Here is a 20,777-nt window from a genome sequence, read left to right on the forward strand (position 1 = left end):
GATAACATTTAATTGGGGCTGGCTTACAGGTTTAGAGGTTCAGTGGATTATCAACAAGGTAGGAGCATGGCAGCATCCAGGCAGGCATGGTGCAGGAGGAGCTGAGAGCTCTACATCTTCACCTGAAGGCTGCTAGAAGAAGACTGGCTCCCAGGCAACTAGGAAGAAGGTCTTAAAGCCCATGCCCACAGTGACTCAAGTATTCCAACAAGGCAATACTTCCTAATGGTGCCATGTCAGGCCAAGCATATACAACCCATCACAGGTCAGAGTCATTACTATGGAAGTTATGAAATGGATCCTAACATATTTTCCTGTATTAAGGATGAAGACTGAGAAAGGAGATAGTTTGTCATATTTTCACTAATTTTATTTTCCTAAGGAGATATTATAAAAACTTTTATTTGCAATAACCCAGAATCAACAAAATAGATACATCATACAATAAGCAAGTATTATTTTGACCTACTCAGATTTAAGTTTCAGGAAAGTAGGCTAAGCCTATAGATTATTTGTGCATTCTGTGCTAAGATGTTTTTATTTCTGAGATAAAGCCCCAAAGAGCATAATTCAGGGAAGGAAAGTAAGCTTTTCTGATGGAATTTCCTCTCAAGCTTTTAATAGTTTTTAAGAAGCTCTTTGACACATGCCTCTTAGCATCCATTTTATTGTGATTAGAAACAGCCAAGATCTCTTTGTAAATCTTTTTAACTGGAATTCAGCATTACCTTGTATGAGATAACAAAAACCAGATAATTTCACCAAATGAGAAATTGAAAACATAAGTGGACACAACTTTTTAAATATTTAAAATTTTGAAACAATCCCCCAAAGTCTGAAGAAAACAATGCCTGGACATGACAGAAAGCTTGTAAGTGGGAAGCTGAGAGAAAATAACAGTACACAGCTGATATCAACACAAATATGGAAGAATGAAGAGGAGGAGGGTTCAACCAACAGGGAAGGAAGGTTAACAGAGAAGGAGAGGGAAAGGGCAAATAATACTAAGGTTGTTTCATAAAGCTCCAATGAATTTTATTATTTTATATTTATTATAAAATCACACATAATGTATATGGTTATGAATATACATCTATCTATTTATCTACACACACACATACACACATAATGTATATGGTTATGAATATACATCTATCTATTTATCTACACACACACACACACACACACACACACACACACACACACACACACCCTGATCTTAAAGAAGTCATAGCAGTAGAGTTTACATTGTTTCCCTTAAGAGCCATAGCCTAACAAAAACTTTAGTTGCAGGCATGAGAAATCTCTTTTAAAGCAGTAATGATGAGACCGTCTGACTCAGTGACAGGCTTCAAACTGGCAGTCCAGGAGATTAAACCTAAAAACCCAGGCTTCAAGCAGCTAGTCAGAAACTGCAGCACCACCTGGCCTGAAGCAAGGAAACAGCAGTTTCCAGCCAGTCCCCAAGCCCTGGTAATGGTTTTGAAATGCCTAATGTAAGACAAAGCCCACCTACCCTGGATTGCCCTAAAGCATTTTAAATCAGACCTGCATGTTCACTTAGTTGTCTCTCTGTCTTGGTAATAGAACCCCAGCATGCTGGACACTGTTTGTGTTTACATATTATTTCAGTCAGGGGTATCATTCTTCAGTGAATCATGGACCCTTACAGTTGGTCAGGGTAGTCTAAGTAACTCTCTAAACAATATAGATTGTGGCTATTGTCACCTATTGCCTCTCAAAAGTTAAGGCAAGACCCTATTTCTGAGGACACACACATTTAGGACAAAGGACACAGATCAGTTGTGCTATGTCTAACCTGAAAACCTCCTTTCTTTATAGTCTAACTTCCATGGTATCAGAAAATGCTATGCAATCTGTTGAGGCAGAGAAGCAATTATTAGTCCTACTCAGCTGTGATGCCTGTGAGCTACAACAATGACCAACATGCATGGCAAGGTATCCATGATGGTGTAGTAGGTAGCATTCAGTCAAAGTCCAGTCAATAGGAGAAAAACCATGCCTAATTCTAGAATCCTAGCAAAATTCCAGGGGTATTGAGCCCAAGAATGTTACCAGAGAACTTATTAGTCCCCATTATTCTAAATCTTACCTACAGGCAAGCATAGCTATTATCCCTTTTGAAGAGGCTTCTTATAGTAAATGGAGACCATCATAGAAAATTACAACTAGACACAATAACAAGTCATGGGAAGCCCATAGATATCCATGACCCAATGGATGCATTTATTTCATAGTTCATGCCTTTATGGTTCAAGGAATATCACAGAAAAGGGGGGTGGAAAGATTCTAAGAGCCAGTAACTAGGAAGCCTTTTGTGAAACTTGCATTAGAGCAGTTTCCTCCAAGGTTAGTTAGCTTTCCATCATGGAGGTAACATTGTTAAGACTTAAGATATAAAAGTAAAACAGTAGCAGTTTTTAAAGTGAGGCGTTTACAAAGCTGTAAAATAATGTTCTAAGGGGGGCAGGATTTCATTCTTCAAGGAAGCTCCTTGAGATAGGAAAGAAACAATTCAAAATAGCTTCAGGAAGTCCCTGAAATTGTACAGGGTCACTAGTCACTTCCCGCCCCAAGAGAATATAAATAGTAGACTGCTGAGAGTCACTCTCAGACAAGCCAAGCTCCAAAGACAACTTTCAGTCAAGCCCAGGAAAAAACAGAGACCAGACAAGCAGCTTGGAAGAAGCAGAGAACTTCATAGAGCACACAGTTCTATGTTCATGGGACACGGAACAAAGACCAGATGAGCTGCTTGGAAGAGGCTCAGACCTTCTAGTTACTTAGAAAGAACTCTGAAAACTTTGAGCTACCTGTAGTATGTGCAGTCTGCTACAGCTTTTGTGAGCTGTCACACATGCTGGGATGAGCATTGATGATGTCATTGTCTTTGAGTCATTTCTGTTCCTACTGCAGTAGCCCCTCACCCATATTCCTGTAAGCACCCCCAGTAAACTCACTGGCTCACCATGTTGTTGACTTCCTATCTGGGGTGAGTAGGCATCTCCTAGGAAAAGTCTGTCGCACAACCTTAATCTAACACAGATCTTAACAATAACAGTATCAATAGGCATGCTAATATGGAAAGGGGGAAATCTCATAGGATTACACCTCTGAAGAACTATAGGTAACTGATGGCCATTGAGAGAAGGGAGAGTTAGCAATATTCTAGGGATGACCATTGAATAGCCCACTAGCAGGATCAGTTCTGAAACTCTATACACACAAACAACAAAGATAGACTCAGTGGATGTGGAAAAGTCTGCAGGCACGAAAGAAAAGGGGAAAGTGGTATGATTATATTCAAACAAAACACATAAAATAAAATAAAATTCTATAAAAGAAGCTTATATAATAGGCACATTACCAGAAGTCCTTTTCCAGGGAAGAGACCAATAAATAGGTCAAAGCCAGATTGCTGACCTAGGCTGTCAGTGGATGCCATGTCACTCAGCTAAATGACCTGCCATTGAAAAGCAGGCAGCTACTTGCCCTGGAAATGGTGGGTCAAATTAATATGCTTGGACTGCAGAGGATTATGTGCTATATTTGGAGAATTAAACCAGGCAATAGTAATTCAGCAGAATAAAGTGAGGGAAATGGTTTGGCCCAAAGAGGAAAGCTGCCAGAGACTGCAGAATGTCAGCTCCTCCCAGGAATATGTGGTGACTTGGCAGCCAGTGAATCCCCTAGTGAACCTGTGGAGCAGCTTGAGGGATCCAAATGCACTAGCTCACAGGCTATTTACATAATCTCTCTCTCTCTCTCTCTCTCTCTCTCTCTCTCTCTCTCTCTCTCTCTCTCATCCTAGGGTTAATGGTTCCACTTTTAAAGCATGGTAAGTCTGGTCTTCCTTGCTGTTGTAAGTGGTTGGTTAAGCCACTTAAATCTTTTCCTTAACTGACATTTTAGAGAAAAGAGCAAACCATAGGTGTACCCCAAGTTTTTCTCTTTTTTTTGTCTTCCTTCACTTTGCCTCCCACTTGGCTGTTTTGTTCTCCCCATCTTCCCTTCCTTTCTTTCTCCTGTTTCCATTACCCTTCCTAACTTTTTTTTTTTATCCAAGACAGGAACTCTCTATGTAACCCATGCTAACCTCAAACTAATGACCACACTGCCTCAGACTTCCCTGTGTTGAGATTTTCAAGTATGTGGCCATTCTGTGCTCCAGCTCATGGCAGCTTTAAGCCATGAATGTCAAGAAAGCTGCTATAAGTTCCTAATAGGGGACTTCATGATTGGGACCAACAGGAGGTCTGACTCACCCAATCCTGCCTGTGAGGAAGTGTAGTTTCTGGTAGCTGTGCCTTTCTACAAGGCTCCAGCTCTTGCCTGGGGCCCCTCCCCTACACTATACCTGCTGGGCACTGAGAACAGCTCTTCTTTGCAGTTCATTATGGTGTGTGTGTGTGTGTGTGTGTGTGTGTATGCGTGTGTGTGTGTGTGTGTGTGTGTGTGTGTGTCCTGTATAGCTCCTCTGATCAGTCCTTTTTCCCCCACTGTCATTATATTCTGTGAAATAGCTCTTTGAATGTGTAAGTTGATGCCTACTGAGAAGTTGACTCAGGATGACTCAGGACTTTCTCTTTCCAGAGGATGTTCTCCCAATTTTATCTGAGACTGTGTTTTTGAATTATGATGTCTCCTTCAGTCAACATATATTGCCCAATATATTCCTGAGCATGTACACTGTGATACTCATTTCTCCTCTTGCTTCACCAATGTGCCAGTCCATTAAGACTTGGAAGAGTTTTCATTCTTCACAGTCACAGATCTCATTACCTTCTCCTTTGCTGATGTCACAGCCTGAAGGAAAAAAGACCTCTGCGAATATCATACCAGAATGTTCAGGCCAGATGCGAAACACTCTGAGCTTTGTTTTCTAGCATGAGTTACAGATTTTTTTGCCTCACAAGCAGTGTGGGAAAAAGAGGATACAGAACACCCCTGGGAACAGGAGGGAGCAATGAAGATTCTTTTCCTAGGTTTCCCCTTGACTCGAATATTAGCTACTTTCTATTATTTCATATGTGTTTAAGCTCAGTGAGTTCCTCAAACAAAGCCAGATGTTTGATTGCATCCAGAAACAATGGCTTTAGTTCACTGTTGACTGAAACTTCTGAAACCAGGAATCCAAACATGTCTTTCTTATTTTCATATTATTTCTATCAGGTATTTGTCAAGTCAAGAAAACACTTGAACAGCACCAAGGATATGTTATTTTTTTAAAAAATGATCTATTTACTTTACGTATTTGAGCATGCTGTCACTGACAGACCAGAAGAGGACACTGGATCCCATTACAGATAGTTGTGAGCTACCATGTGATTGCTGGGAATTGAACACATGACCTCTAGAAGAGCAGCCAGTGCTCTTAACCATTGAGCCATCTCTCTATCCCTGGATATGCTGTTTTTAAATCATCAAAACACTAGTAAATATTCAAACAATAAGTCATATTTTTGAAAAGAGAAACAGTGATTTAATAGAATTTTTTCTAAACTACTCTTAGGTTAACCTCCAAATCACTATGTAAGGAAAAGTAACCTTAAACTTATGATCCTACTGCCTCTAGCTCAAAAGTGAAGACATGGAAATTGGCTGGATTTTCATGGTACTACCCCTCTCAAACACCTCAGATGGAAACAAAATGAACAATTAGCAGACCAATAATGATCCGAGTGAGATCTGAAAATGTAAACTTGGGTGACACTTGGAATAGAAAAGAGAGGGAAAGACTTAAGAAACACTTAAGCGGGAGACCCTGTAAGGATTGATCACTAAATGGACAATCACTTAGAAGAGCAATTGGAAGACAATGCAACCAACCTTGAGACATACTATATGTGACTTTTCTTTTCCATGCCAGAGAGGTTCAAATCCAGACCCTACTGATTGCTTGCCAAAATGGGGCACCACTGGCACACTTTCTGGCTTAAAATACAATATTACGAGTGTATAGATTAAGAATAAGTCCTCACCTTTATTTTGTAGTAAAACTAGTCACAAACTGCAATATATATTTTTCTATACAATGTTTGCATATTTCACATTTAAAAAATTGTCTTCATACTAGCAAATATGTGTTTGTTTGGTTGTTTTGAGATACAATATGAAGTAGGCCAGCCCGGTCACAAACTCAATAGCTACCTTAAACTATTAACTTGTAAGCCATCTTTCCTGCCACTTGGTCTTGAATTCTTGGTCCTTCTGCCTCTTTTTTTTTAATAAGTCTTGAGATTACAGGTATGTGACATCATACCCAGCTAAAGAATTATTCCTAATAAATTAAGCAATTGCCCTTCTCCAAGTAACACTATTGTTTCTGCTACAAGGCCTCGGTGCCATTATGTATTGTTGTTGTTCAACTTAGATTGAAATCTACATAATGTTCTTGCTAGAAGAGAATTTAATCACTGACTAGTCAATGGAAGGTATTCTCTGTCAAAGTAACGAGACAATTCAAGCAGCTCTCAGGGAAGGTTAACTGGTCCCAAGGAACTGAGGCCATGGAAATCACACTATGCAGAGAGAGACAAAGGCAAGGGGGAAGAAAAAGAGAGAAAAAGGGGGGCTTCTTCCCAACCCCCCCACACACATACACACACACAGAGAGAGAGAGAGAGAGAGAGAGAGAGAGAGAGAGAGAGAGAGAGAGAGAGAGAGAGTTATATAGTGAAGAGCTAGAGGGGGAGAGGAAGCCCAGCCCTTGGTCTGCAACATTTAGAGAGGGACTGAGGAATGCTGGGAGGGCCTGAAGGGCAGGTCCACTTTGTTATTTTAAATAGGCATCTAAGCCACAAAAGTCAATACTAACCTTTTAAAACCAGATTTTAAGTAATTCATTGTTTCTTATTCAATGATTTTAATCTCCAACACAATTATTTTCATGAATATTTTCTTGAAATGTAGGTAAATACTTTAGTAAGGATAATACACATAAAACCTTAGAGACAAAATATAAAAAAGATGTCACTCAGAGACTGCTAATCCATGCTCCCAAAGTCCCAGGGAAAACACTTTCTGAAAATAGATCACATTCAGAGCTCCAAAATACCCCTAAGCCAAAAGCGCACATCCACTTTACCTAGATAACATCACAGAGAACTATAAAAAAAAAATACTGAAAATTAGCTGAGAAATATCACACCCATCTCAACATCAACAAAATTGAGCAAATAGATCTACATTTTTGGTTCAGCCAATTAATTACTAATTAGAAGGAAATGATCTACCAGACAATTGAAAGTAAAACAACAATTGAGAGAAGACATTTGCCACAAAGTACATTATGGGAAAATTGTTCGTGTTCTTTCCATCCTGGTAGCAAATGTTATGGTTTGTTTATGTTCTGCCCAGGGAGTGGCGCTATTAGGTGTGGTCCTGTTGAAGGAGGTGTGGCCCTGCTGTAGGTGTGTCTCTGTAGATTTGGGGTTTAATACCCTAGTCCTAGCTGCTTGGAAGTCAGTATTCTAGCAGCCTTCCGATGAAGATGTAGAACTCTCAGCTTCCCTTGTATCATACCTGCCTGGATGCTGCCATGTTTCCATCTTGATGATATGGACTGAACCTGTGAACCTGTCAACCAGCCCCAATTAAATTTCGCATCCTTCATGTTCACAGCAGTGAAACCCTAACTGAAAGTAACTGAGATAAAGGGAAGCTACCTACCCACTGATTAAAGCCCTTAGAAGCCAATGTAAGTATGCCCAGCCTCACTTGGCGCAGACATGAAATGTAAAGGAGCACAATCACTTTCAGACCCTAAAATCCCTCTCAGGAGATTGAAACTATTCAACTTCCAATAGGCTTGATTGTCTGGATTAATAAAACAGTAATCAATGAAAGAAAAATTTAAAATTGCCAAATAATATTATCAGTTAACTCTCATAGAAGATGGTTTGGATAAATTCCATTTCTTCCAATTGGACAAAATCCTCTATAGTTCCCCCAACATTTTTGCGTTGTGCATCTGTTGATAGATATATGTCTATAAGTTTTTCCCAAATATAGAATTCTTAATTTCGATTCAACTTGACCTACATGTGTTATGGTAGCATTGTGAATATTTGTTCTCTTTGTATAGCACCTTAGACGCAAAAGCTCATCCAAACTTGTTAGTCAGAGATTCCTTTTCCTCACCGAGGTTACCCCAACACTAATCACTCCCACACCCCACACCGGTATATGTGAGACTGCAGTCACTAAACTTTTTGTACATAGAACAGCAGATCAATGTCACTACATTAACTGACAAAGTTAAGAAAGTGAAACCTAGAGTGTGTATTTAGTATAAAATCCCATTTTACTCTTTTAATTCATATCTAAAAGGTATTCTCAAATACATGCCAGATGGTTTTTAATTAGCAGCCTATTTCTTTCTTTCTTTGCATTTCACTTTTCTTCAGTTTGTATTTTCATTTCCACATTTCCCTTAATTGTGAGTACTCTTTCTGCATTTCATCTTCATAAATCATTTTCAGTCAATTACTGATCACCATTACTGCTTCATGCCACCTGTCTACTACCAAGCTTCAAGGTACATTCTGAGTCATGTTTAGAACACATATACTTCACTTGACTTTCCAGAGTTATCCCCATTTTTTTCTGTCTCTGCTTCTACCTACTGTGGGATGATGACTGTGCTAGTGGAGATTTGTCTCTACAACCTCTCAGTTCTGGAAGCCGTGTTAGGCTTCCTATGTGTATAGATATTTGGTCATTCTCAGGTTTCTGATGGGGTTGAAGACTGATTGTAGTCTCATAGTCTATCAGGCTGTTTAACTCTGAAAATATTTATCTTATTAGATGGTTATCAGATAGTATACAAGCTAGCTAAGATATAATACAGAGTTTAAGCTTTTCTTAAGCTGGAATGGGTAACTAAATAGTCTGTTTAACTGATAAAGTGTTGAACTGGGTGTTAGATATATTTTATGTTTTTAATTACAAAATGATAATAGTTGTGCTCAGTTTTTATTTGAGAAAAAAGCTTTTTCTAATTAGACAAAAAGGGTGAACTGTGGGATGATGTCACAGGTGAAGCAGGTACAAGATAGAAGGAGGCCTGTCATTGGATGAGAAGGAAGGATGGGTGGGAGAAAAGTTTGAAGGAAGAGGAGGAGACTAGAATGGAAAGGAGGAAGAGACAGGAGGGAGAGGGAGAGAAGTCATGACAGGTGACGTTAAGATTCCGCTCTGTGTATTTACAGGTTGTTCTTAATGTTCTTAAGGGATGGATGGTACTGGGCTTTGTATGTTTAGGTGGGCAATTATTTCCTACCAATTGGGTTAAAGATTATTGTGTTGTGTGGTCTTTCATGTGTAGATTTAAGTGTAATGGAGTGTGGGGCGGCTCGTCTGGGCTGTCACGGAACTGGAATGTGTGCTTCTGGCAAGATATCCAGCAGATATCTTGGGCACTGCGGTGCCGGACCTAAGTGGGAATAAAAGACAACCTTACTTTTTAAATTTTTTATATTTTTATAACAACAACCTACATCTCATGTCTCATCATTTCTTATGTGTACTCTTGATGACATTTCTAATGAACCCTGTGATGCAAGCATGATTCCTTACATCCTTAACTGCGGCAAGGTTCTGAAATTTTCCTTCTTGAATTCATCTGCACATTTCAACTGCCTAACTACAGTATGGGTTAAACTTCTTCATGATGGCATGCCAAGTCCAACATGGCCATGACAGGGACAGCATGACATGATTTTCCAGCCCAGGGACAGAGACAGCAGGACTTGAGCCTCCACAAGTTTCAGTGGTTCCTATGGGCATAAGGTCTATCTATCTATCTATCTATCTATCTATCTATCTATCTATCTATCTATCTACTGGGAAATTGTCTCCATAGTTAATGACTCCCTGATAATTAGAAGAAGCTGCCTAGGAAGCAAGGGTGTATGTACATCTCAGCAAAAAGCAAATGCTAAGACCTTTAGGACAGCCTTTCAGACTGTGGGAAAGATCTGTAACATAAGAGTTTAAAAATATATAATCTCACTATTTGCAGATGATATGATAGTACTTTTAAGTTACCCCAAAAATTCCACTAGAGAATTAGTACAGCTGATAAACAACTTCAGCAAAGTGGCTGGATATCTACTCAAAGGATAAACTGGCCAAGAAAGAAATTAGGGAAACGACACCTTTCACAATAGTCACAAATAATATAAAATGCCTTTGTGTGACTCTAACCAAGTGAGTGAAAGATCCGTATGACAGGAACTTCAAGTCTTTGAAGAAAGAAGAAGATCTCAGAAGATGGAAAGATCTCTCATACTCATGGACTGGTAGGATGAATATAGTAAAAATGGCCATTTGGCCAAAAGCAATCTACAGATTCAATGCAATCCCCTTTCAAAATTCCAACTTAATTCTTTATAGAGTTAGAAAGAGCAATTTCACATTCATTTTGAACAGCCAAAAAACCCAGGATAGCAAAAACTATTCTCAATAATAAAAGAACTTCCAGGGGAATGACCATCCCTTACCTAAAGTTGTATTACAGAGCAATAGTGATAAAAAAAAAAAAAAAAAAAACAACAACTGCACGGTATTGGTACAGAGATATGCAGGCTGATCAGTGGAAGAGAATTGAAGACCCAGAAATGAACCCACACACCTATGGTCATTTTGAAGGACCATAGGGGCTTTTGACAGCCTTACACCCACCCACCTCGGGGCAATGTTAGGCCAGGTTCTATCTTCCCACTTCTGGTCAAAGCTAGGCCTACTTTCATTCTCCACCCACAGTTCTCTAGAGGAGCAGGGACATTCTTGACAAACTGACGAATGCACTGACTGATAATCACCTGACCCTCTGGTCCCAGATAGAGTTCCCATGCTTGCTAACTAATAGATTCAAAGGTCAATATGCTTAGTCAATAAGTTTGAACTGTAACCTTGCTGATGTAACCTGCACCCCTAAAATGTATAAAAACTGCTTGTTATAGCCATTCAAGGTCACCTTCTAGTCACTTGCCAGGAGGGGACTTGCTGACTGAAGGTTGACCCCTAAGTGCCAGAAAATAAACCTCTTGCATTTGCATCAAACTCCATTCTCAGGTCTCACTTGGAGGTTCTCCTTGTAGTTTACAACTTTATCTTTGACAAAGGAGCTAAGGCCATCCAGTGGAAAAAAGATAAAATTTTGAACAAATGGTGCTGGTTCAACTGGAGTCAGCATGTAGAAGAATGCAAATTGATCCATTTTTATGTCCTTGTAGAAAGCTCAAGTCCAAGTGGATCAAAACCAGATACCACTTAAAACCAGATACATTGAATCTGATAGAAGAGAAAGTGCTGAAACACATGGGCACAAGGGAAAATTTCCTGAGCAGAACAGCAGTGGCTTATGCTTTAAGATTTAGAATTGACAAATGAGATTTCGTAAAATGGTAAAGCTTCTGTAAGGCAAAAGACACTGTCAATAGGACAACAGGTTGGGAAAAGATCTTTACCAATCCTACATCCAATAGAGGGCTAATATCTAATATATCTAAAGAACTCAAGAAGTTAGACTCCAAAAATCCAAATAACCCTATTAAAAAATGCGGTACAGAGCTAAACAAAGAATTCTCAGGTGAGGAATATCGAATGGCCAAGAAGCACCTAAAGAAAAATTTCAACATCCATAGTCATCAGGGAAATGCAAATCAAAATAACCCTGAGATTTCACTTCACACCACTCAGAATGCCTAACATCAAAAATCAGGTGACAGCAGATGCTGGCGAGGATGTGGAGAAAGAGGAATACTTCTCCATTATTGGTGGGATTGCAAGTTGGTAACCACTGTGGAAAACAGTCTGGCGGTTTGTTAGAAAACTGAACAGTATAACTGAGAATGCAGCTATACTGAAGGACCCTAGTTCTTACTGAAGCATAAGAGCTATTAGGAAGCATGGCCTTCTAGAAAGTATGTAGGTTATGAGGACCCTAAGGGCTTTCACCAGCTTTACACCCACCACCTCAAGTCAAGATTAGGCCAAGTACCAGCTTCCTGCCTTGGGTCAAGGCTGGCCAGGTTCCATTCTCTACCCACAATTCTTGGGAGGAGCAGGGGCATTCTTGAAAATTCACGGAATGTACTGACTGATAGTTATCTGACCCTCTGGTCCCAGATAGAGTTTGAAGGCAAGTCATATAAGTTTAAACTGTAAACTTGGTGATGTAACCTGTATTCCTAAAAATACAGGAAACCTGTTTCCTATAAAAACTGCTTGTTCAGGATCACCTTCTAGTCACTCGTCACAAGGGACTGACTGAAGGTCAACCCTGACTTATAAGAAAATAAACATCTTGCTTTTTGCATTGAACTCCATTCTCGTGTCTCACTTGAGGGATCTCCTGGTTGTTAAGACTCACTTTAAGCCTTACAGTACTGCTCCTGGGCATACACCCAAAAGATGATCCAACATATAACAAGGACACAGGCTTCACTATGCTCATAGCAGACTTATTTATAATAGCCAAAAAGAACCCAGGTGTGTGTGTGTGTGTGTGTGTGTGTGTGTGTGTGTGTGTGTGTGTGTGTGCTTTGCAGACAGATTCCAGAGTTCAAAGGGAACCTGGAGTAATGACTGAAATGATATGTAAATAAAAGACTAGGCCTTTGATCTGCCAGAAATGAGCTATCCAAAGAGGTTTTAGAATAGCAAGAAGAAACTGTTTCTTTTCTGACTGCTCTTAAACACTCCTCTCAGGGACTTCTCTCTAAATGGAGGCTGGTTCTTGACAATGGCATCTCCTATTTTATAAATTATTTGGATTGTACCTCCATTTTGGATCTTGCATCCCACTACTTCTTCTGAAGGACTCTAAAGGCTTTTGCTAGCCTTACACCCACCTGTCTCGGGTCAAGGCTAGGCCAGATTCCATTTTCCACCCACAGGAACATTCTTGAGTAAAAAAATTCTTAGAAAGTACTGACTGATAGTCACCTGACCCTTTGGAAAGTTCATGATCTACCTATGCTTGCTAGCCAAAAGGTCAATATGCTTAGCCAATAAGTTTGAACTGTAACTTTGCTGATGTAACCTGTGCCCCTAAGCAGTATAAAACCTGCTTGTACTAGCCATTCAAGGTCACCTTCTAGTCATTCCCCTCAAGGGACTGATTGAGGGTTGACTCTGATGTGCTGGAAAATAAACCTCTTGCTTTTGCATCGATTGCAATGCAATACATGAATCTAACCTTATTTTTCATTGAAATTTATGAAGGGATTCCATAGCTTCAAATGTCTATTGTAAGTCGTTGAACTCAACCTTTTGTTTGCATACTATGTCTCCGGCCACTCATGGACTGCAGTGCCTTCTCTAATTTTCACTGTTATTAGTGAACCTCAATAACTTTAAACACATGCTTACATCTGATGATACAGTAGTGTATGGTGCTGATAACCCAGGCCACAGAGTCACACACACTGGGGTTTGCATCTTCACCTAGTTGTTAAAGCCAGTAGAGTCTTCTGACCAACAGTTTCATTTTATGCGAACTGCTAGAATTCCCAGCGTACATGCTATCACTGAGGTGTTTCTTGTATCTGGTAGAGAGGACTTAAAAGCAATAACTTTTAATAAACTCCTTACTGTGTTTGGCTTCTGCTAGTTACAATTAGTACTACATCACCATTCTTAATTCTGTTCAAATTCAGACCTGTGTCTTCAATTCTAGTTCCTCTGCACTCCTGTATATGTGTCTTTTACCTACTTGGATCTCCCATGTATTCTTCAACCACAACTTTGTAAAAACCTGTAGTTGAGAGGACTATATTTGTGTGTAGACCAGTATTCATCCTTGTAAATGTTGATTCTTTCAAAGTATATTAGTACTTAATTTCATGGCGACCAATTTCAGCACTCAGAGAACATTGCACTCATGTACAAGACTTTGCTTTCTGTCCATCTCTACTTGCCCTGTTCTTCCCTTGCACTCTTTGCTCCAGCTTCAGTGAGTGATAAAGAGCTCTAACCAGAGATACTAAAGAAAGGGAGAGTTGAGGCTGGAGTGATGTACCCATGGCTAAGAGCACTGGCTGTTGTTTTAGAATATGCTTATTCTGTTTCCAGCACTTACTGGACAGTTCTCAACTGTTTGAAACTCCAGTTCCAAGGGATCTCATGTCCTCTTCTGGACTCCTTGGGCATCAAAGCATGCATATAGGCAAACCACAAAAATAATATTTTTCAAAATGTAAGAGTTTATGTTACGTCACAGTTCAAGGTACCATGGCAGTCAAGCAAGGTAGCAAGAGCTTGAACCACTAGGTCCTGTGCTCAGTCAGAAGAGAGCAAGGAATGCTTACACGCTAGTGCTCAGCTTGGCTGCTTCTCTTTCTGCAGTTCAAGGACTCTTGTCCAGGCAGTGGTTCCACTCAGTTAGGATAGGCCACTGCCCAACGATGAACATAATCAGTGTAATCCCCACCAATATGTCCAGAGGGAAGATATTCCCAGGTGAGTCTAAATTCTGTTAAATTGACATTTTAACTAACAAGTGCTCTTTCTATTTTCCCTCAGAGGGTTCGTCAATTTAAAATTTGCTCCTCCCATGAGCACGCGTGGCAGCCACTGCATGCCGTCTACTTCGCAAACCATGCTGCCATCTTTATGTTTGCAGCTGCAGCTACGCTCCCCAAGGATACAGTCTCCTAAGCACATGTTTTGGTATACGTTTTCATAACAGTTCTTCTTTGTATCACAGAAAACAGCTTCTCGGAGCAATTCTTAAAATGTTTAATCACAGATATGGCATCGTTATGAACAATCAACCCAGCACAGCTGTGCATACCTGAATGCTTCCTGGATGGCATGAGCTAGCATTGTATACACAGACAGTGTCTTATGCAGAATATATTTGCTCACATTTAACAATAACAGTGTTGGAAATATAAGAGAGATAGTGTGGGTATTGGTACAATAAGGAAGAAATCACACATCTTTGGAATAAATTATTGGCTTTCTTTTATGCTCTGATTAAGAGTCTTCACATGGTTTTCATTTCTTTTTCTCCTTGAGAGTTTCTTTTAAAATAATCTAATTGGGTGGAACAAACCATCCTTGAAGGTAGGCCTCACGCTCAGCAGTAGATGGCCAGGCTAAAACAGACTCAATGGCATCTTCGTAGGTTCTTTTTCTCATAAGGTTTTGTCTGGGTTTTTGTTCAACCTTACAGGTCTTTGCATATATATCATGCTTCCAGTTTTGTTCTTTTATGGGATTCCTGTGTGTGGGAGTGTGTGTGTGTGTGTGTGTGTGTGTGTGTGTGTGTGTGTGTGTGTGTGCATTACTTGTTTCTTGTGTTCTTTCTTTGGCTTCTTCTGTTTGTTTTGTCATATTATAATTTGTTTTATCTTATTCCTTAGATGTGTGTTTGTTTTCTAATGAGATAAGGCAAGAGTGTAGCTGTGCATCGAAGAGGGGTAGGTAGAAGGAGCTGGAAGGAGTTGGAAGAGGGGAAACCATAATCAGAATATATGTCATGAAAATAAACCTATTTTCAGTAAAAGAAAAAAATAATGACTTGAGGACATTAAATAAATATTTTATATCAAACTTTTGTGTATTCCAATCTAGTTAACAGATGCCTTTTTCATAACACATCTGTCTTTCCTATTTAAGAGAGGAAACACTTGGGAAACCTGATTTTTAAAAACATCTTTTTGTTTGTCTTGAAAAAAGACAGAGAACTCAAATACTTGTTCCTAGATTTTTATCTGCTTATTGAGGGGTAACTTCTGTCCTATACTTTTTTTTTTATTTTGCATTTTGTTAAATGTATTTTTGCCACCTAGAATAGACCCATACACTACCCACTGTTAGGCTTGTACATAATGTATATCTATATAAAAGAGAGGTTAAAGTGCTCTCATGTGATATTCTCTTAGGATTACATTATTTCCACTTAAATTTGCAGTAATATAATTGCCTTGTATCTTATCCTATACCTCTGTCCTCTCACAGCATGACTGCATGGTGTACTTTTATATATAACAATTGCTGAGGTCCTTAGCATCAAAATACCTCAGCATCTGGACAAAAATCTTTGGCTTTGTAAACAATTGCATTTTATATAAAAATGCTAAATATTCGAGATGGAGTAGAAAACTGCAATAATCTGCATTTATATATGTGTAATTGCAATTTTTCTGGTACCTAGTGAAGAATTAAAGGGAGTAAAAACATAATCAGGAAACCATGGACTTTGTCTAAAACCAAATTATATTGGTTTTGTTGTTTGTTTTTCTTTGTTTATTGAACCGGCTGTTTCCTGGCAACAGAAGGAAGCCAGGGCAGTTATCTGCATTACAGAAGGAAGCAAGGGCAGTTATCTGCATTACAGAAGGAAGCAAGGGCAGTTATCTGCATTACAGAAGGAAGCAGGGGCAGTTATCTGCATTACAGAAGGAAGCAGGGGCAGTTATCTGCATTACAGAAGGAAGCAAGGGCAGTTATCTGCATTACACAAAGCAAACAATAAATGAGTTCTATGAACACCTCAGGCACAGCAAAGGTGACTTTACATTTCTGTGTGCACACAGGTCGGACTAATGCCTCTTCCCATCTGCTGAGAAGAAATACACTTAATAATTTTTTCTCTAACTATATAACATTCTTAATTTGATTGTTTCTATATTCAGTATTGTGAATTTCTTCACGTATTTCTATCTTTCTTTATGTATCTCTTGCGTTCTTCTTTCACAGAACTATGAAATTAGAAATTTAATTATTTTGAGGGTCAGTCTTAACTAAGACAGAAAAACTTGTCTAAAGTTCTGCTAGCCCCAAAGAGGACATAACTATAAATCACTCACACCGTGCATTACCTCTTCCCTGTTCTCACCCTCAACCCTGCCTCTCTGTTCTACAGCTAATCTGAGACTCACTGGTGGTCAGGGTCAGTTCCCTGAAACCTAGACAGATTGACTCACAGGTTTAAATAAAAAGGAAGCGGTTTCTGATTGGCTCCTTCTTGGAAAGCAAGCACATTTTGTGTGGGACTGAGGGGAAGGAAGGAAGCAATGTGGAATGAACAGAGTCTCACTGGCAGCTGCTAACACTCACACAGATTCAGCTTACTTATAAGCATTAAGGTTAAGAGAGAGGTGAGATTAAGTGGATAAAATTATACATGCACTGCTGCTTCTTTTTATACTTGAATTCTAGAAGCATGAAGAAATTAAAAGCCATTGATTTATATACACATATATACAATATTCATATATTTATATAGCTGTATCTCAGAACACTGTGTGGGGGGAATTTTGAGAGCTCGTGGGAAAACGCCAGGAAAACAAGAGTCTTGTGACCCTAGTTTTGTCAAAGCAAACAACTGTTCTTGGAATGTGTTTTCATGTTCCTTTGAGGCATAGCAGATAGGATTGAGTTTACTTCAGCTGTTATTATTCGTGTGCCTCTCTGGAGAAAAATACTTTGCCACATGTGATTTTTCCTTGTGATTGAACATCTTATTCAGGCGACTCCTCTTAACCCTCAGAGTATACATCGTCTAATTCTCTGAATAAAGCTGGCTATTGCATGAGACTTTAGTCTGCCTAGTGTTTAGGCCCAACTCTGTCAGGTTTACATCACCAACCAGAGCATTACACCGCTGTACTCATAGTCTACTTCAGGTCTTTAGGTACATAGTTTTTGTTTTCCATGGTGGGACATAGATGCCTGTGTGTTCTCCAATGAGCTTAATTCTAGGTTATCAGGGTAATGGATTTGGAAATAATATATATGGGAGAGTTGCCAGAGTCTCTTTCTATCTCCCTGTTTCCTTCTCTCTCTTTCTCCCCATCTCTCCCCATCTCTCTCTCTCACTTTGAGTGTGTGTGTGTGTATGTATGTGTGTGTGTGTGTGTGTGTGTGTGTGTGTGTGTGTGTGTGTGTGTGTATCAGGGATCAGGGACTGGATGAGACTTTGGGAAACATGGCAGCAGGTAGAATGTTTACAGATTTTTAATGAGTCAAAGAAATCTTGTTGAGAAACCATGGAAAAGTAGCATCTTCTAATAGCACCAGGAAACTATCATTTACTCCCAGGATTTACAGAATGAGGGTTTTTGAAGACAGATAAGTCACTTTGAAAAGAGAATTATACGAATTCTAGGTTTAAAAATATAAAAATTAAAAGAATAAACCCCAAAAGGCCACAGACCCAGGGCTAAGCCCTGCAGCCAGGACTAACAGGCCATAAAGATAAAGGAGCACAGGAAACACTGTCCAGGCAGGACTGGCAAGCCATAAAGAAAAGGAATGCAGGAACCAGCCTGAGTTAATGGGACTGATTCATGGGACGTCTGGCAGGAAGACATCTCCCCCCAGCTCACTCAGGGCCATCCTCCAGACCCTGATAAGCCCCTGACTTCTAACACGTACTCTTTCTGCTTTGTTCTCACTGCTATGTTTGAATGAGCCAATTGTATGTAACCACGCCAAAACCCCCTAGTCTTCTCTATATAACCCTCTGACTTTTGAGTTTCGGGGTCGACACCTCTGTCTTCTGTGTGGGATATGTGTCGGCCCGGAGATCTCTGTAATAGGTCTCTGTAATAAACCTCGCCTTTGCTTATTACATCCAAAATGGTCTCTCTGTGTCTGGGGTCCGCGATTTCCCAAGACTTGAGTAAGGGTCTCTCTGCGTGGGATCTTTCAACTTTACATATCCCACAAAGGTCTAAATACACTCATATTCTATCATGGTCTCTTGACACCATGTCTCAATCACTCCATTTTTTTTTTATAGAATGATATTTGGAGTCATGTTATAGGATCAGTTCACTCATAGCTTCATGTGTGCTGTGATCTGATATCTTTTAATATAATACCAATATATGCTCTTTATTTTAGAGGAAAGTTAAATAATTAAGTGAGGTAATACATTAAAAATGTACTTTGAGTGGTATAAAATATTTAGAAGAATAAGCATGGTTGGGAGGGATAATTTATAAAGGATAATAGATATTAGTCCTTAATCACCAAATAACTTAATAAATTAATAAATGCTACAACAAAAGGAGCAGATAGTCATCAGATGATAAAGTAAAATTACTAATAAATGCATAAATATATTCAGCATTTTTAGCTATCAGAGAAATGCAGTAAAAAAAAAAATTCGACTTTCCTATGACCCACAGTCAGAATGAGTTCCATCAAAAAACCAAACAACAGTGAATGCCAGATAGGATATAGGACAATTAAGAAATGCTTATACATTGTTATCGATGATGTAAATTAGTCAAGCCACCATGAAACCAGTGAGGAGGTTGTAAAAAAAAATAAAAGTAGAACTATCACACAATCCAGTTATATTACAGCCTACCTATACACATACTCAAAAAGGTCTAGGTCGACATATCACAGATTCCATGTTTTTAGACACAATACAAAATAACTTAGTTAAAGAATTAACCTGAGTATCTAACAGAAGATTAATACATGAATAAATGTGGTCTAAATACACAGCAGCATTGTATTCAGCCACCAAAAAGAATCCATATCCCTTGTTGAAAAATGTATGCAAAAGAATGTCACATCATGTAAAACAAACCAGACTCCTAAACACAAATATTACATTTTCTCTCATTTTTGAATTATAGATCTTTACACACACACACACACACACACACACACACACACACACACACACACACACACCATTAAAATAGCTGAAGAGAAACTTAGGAAGGAAGGTGATTAATCAAAGATGGGAAGTGTAGAGGACGAGGGGAATGGAGATAGAATGGTATATATGATCAGATGATATATAAAAATACCTTCTCTGGATTCCAAACTTGCTGGAGTAATTGAAAGATAAGGTAAAACTTTAAAACTTAGGCTTGCTTGAGGGAGTAACTCTGTCTCTGACTCTTTTGCCTGACTTTTGGGACCCTTTCCCTTTTATTAGGTTAACTTATCCACCTTTGACATGAGGGTTTGTTACGCTGTATTCAGTTGATATCCCTGGGAGGCCTGCATGTTCTGAAGGGAAACAGGAACAATGGATCTGGGAGAGAGTGGAGATGGGGTGAGTGTGAGGGAGAAGTGGGAGAAGTGGAGGGAGGGGAAACTGTGGTTAGGATGGTCCTTCCCTACACGTCTATCTGCTCCTCAGGTCCCCTCTGATAGTTATCGAGCATCCAGGCTCACATCGAGGCCTTCGATGAGGAAGAGATTTGGTTCCATTCTTTTCCACGTGAATATTATTTTCCAGCAACATTTGTTAGATATTTTTAAGCAATGTATGATTTTGGATCTTTGAAAGCATTCATCTGGCTGCAACTGCGTGGGCTGAATCCTGCGCCCTCTACCGTACTCCTTTAATCTTTGTGTCTCCTCCCTATCAAGTCATGATCCTCTCTAAAACTTCTGTACCCCCAAGGGACAGAATATTTAAATATAATTGAGGAAACAGGACAAGGAGTTCCTAAACATGAAGTTATGCCTGAAGTTAATGATTTACCATTTGCCGCTTTGCTCATTTTTCCCTAGATGAGTTTGTAAGGTAGCATGTAGATTCTGGTACAATTCAATAAAGTCAATGTTACTTACCCTCTGTGTCTGTTGCTCCCATTCCTGGCTGTTTCACAGGGTCCTGTCCATTCTGTCCCATCTTTCCTCTGTTTCAAAGAGAAAAGAAATGACATCTTTAGTTATGATCCCCCAAATACAAATGGGGCTTAGTTTGAGGCAATAAAATGACATTTTGTATTCATAGTCAACAGTGGACCATTTGTATG

General features: G+C 39.3%; 1 protein-coding gene across 9 annotated transcripts in view; it reads right to left on the reverse strand.

The window, feature by feature from the left end:
* Pclo (piccolo (presynaptic cytomatrix protein)) overlaps positions 1 to 20,777 on the reverse strand; it is a 358,568-nt gene that overhangs the window by 20,522 nt on the left and 317,269 nt on the right. For 8 of the 9 annotated variants that reach the window (XM_039108295.2, XM_063286636.1, XM_039108291.2 and 5 more), the window contains one exon: positions 20,590 to 20,657. The exons of the other annotated variant lie outside the window; for it this stretch is intronic. In XM_039108295.2, the coding sequence (XP_038964223.1) occupies positions 20,590 to 20,657 (68 nt within the window). The remainder of the gene's footprint in view (positions 1 to 20,589; positions 20,658 to 20,777) is intronic. 9 annotated transcript variants of the gene reach the window in all.

Source organism: Rattus norvegicus, chromosome 4 (assembly GCF_036323735.1).
Source record: "Rattus norvegicus strain BN/NHsdMcwi chromosome 4, GRCr8, whole genome shotgun sequence".
NCBI lineage: Eukaryota > Metazoa > Chordata > Mammalia > Rodentia > Muridae > Rattus > Rattus norvegicus.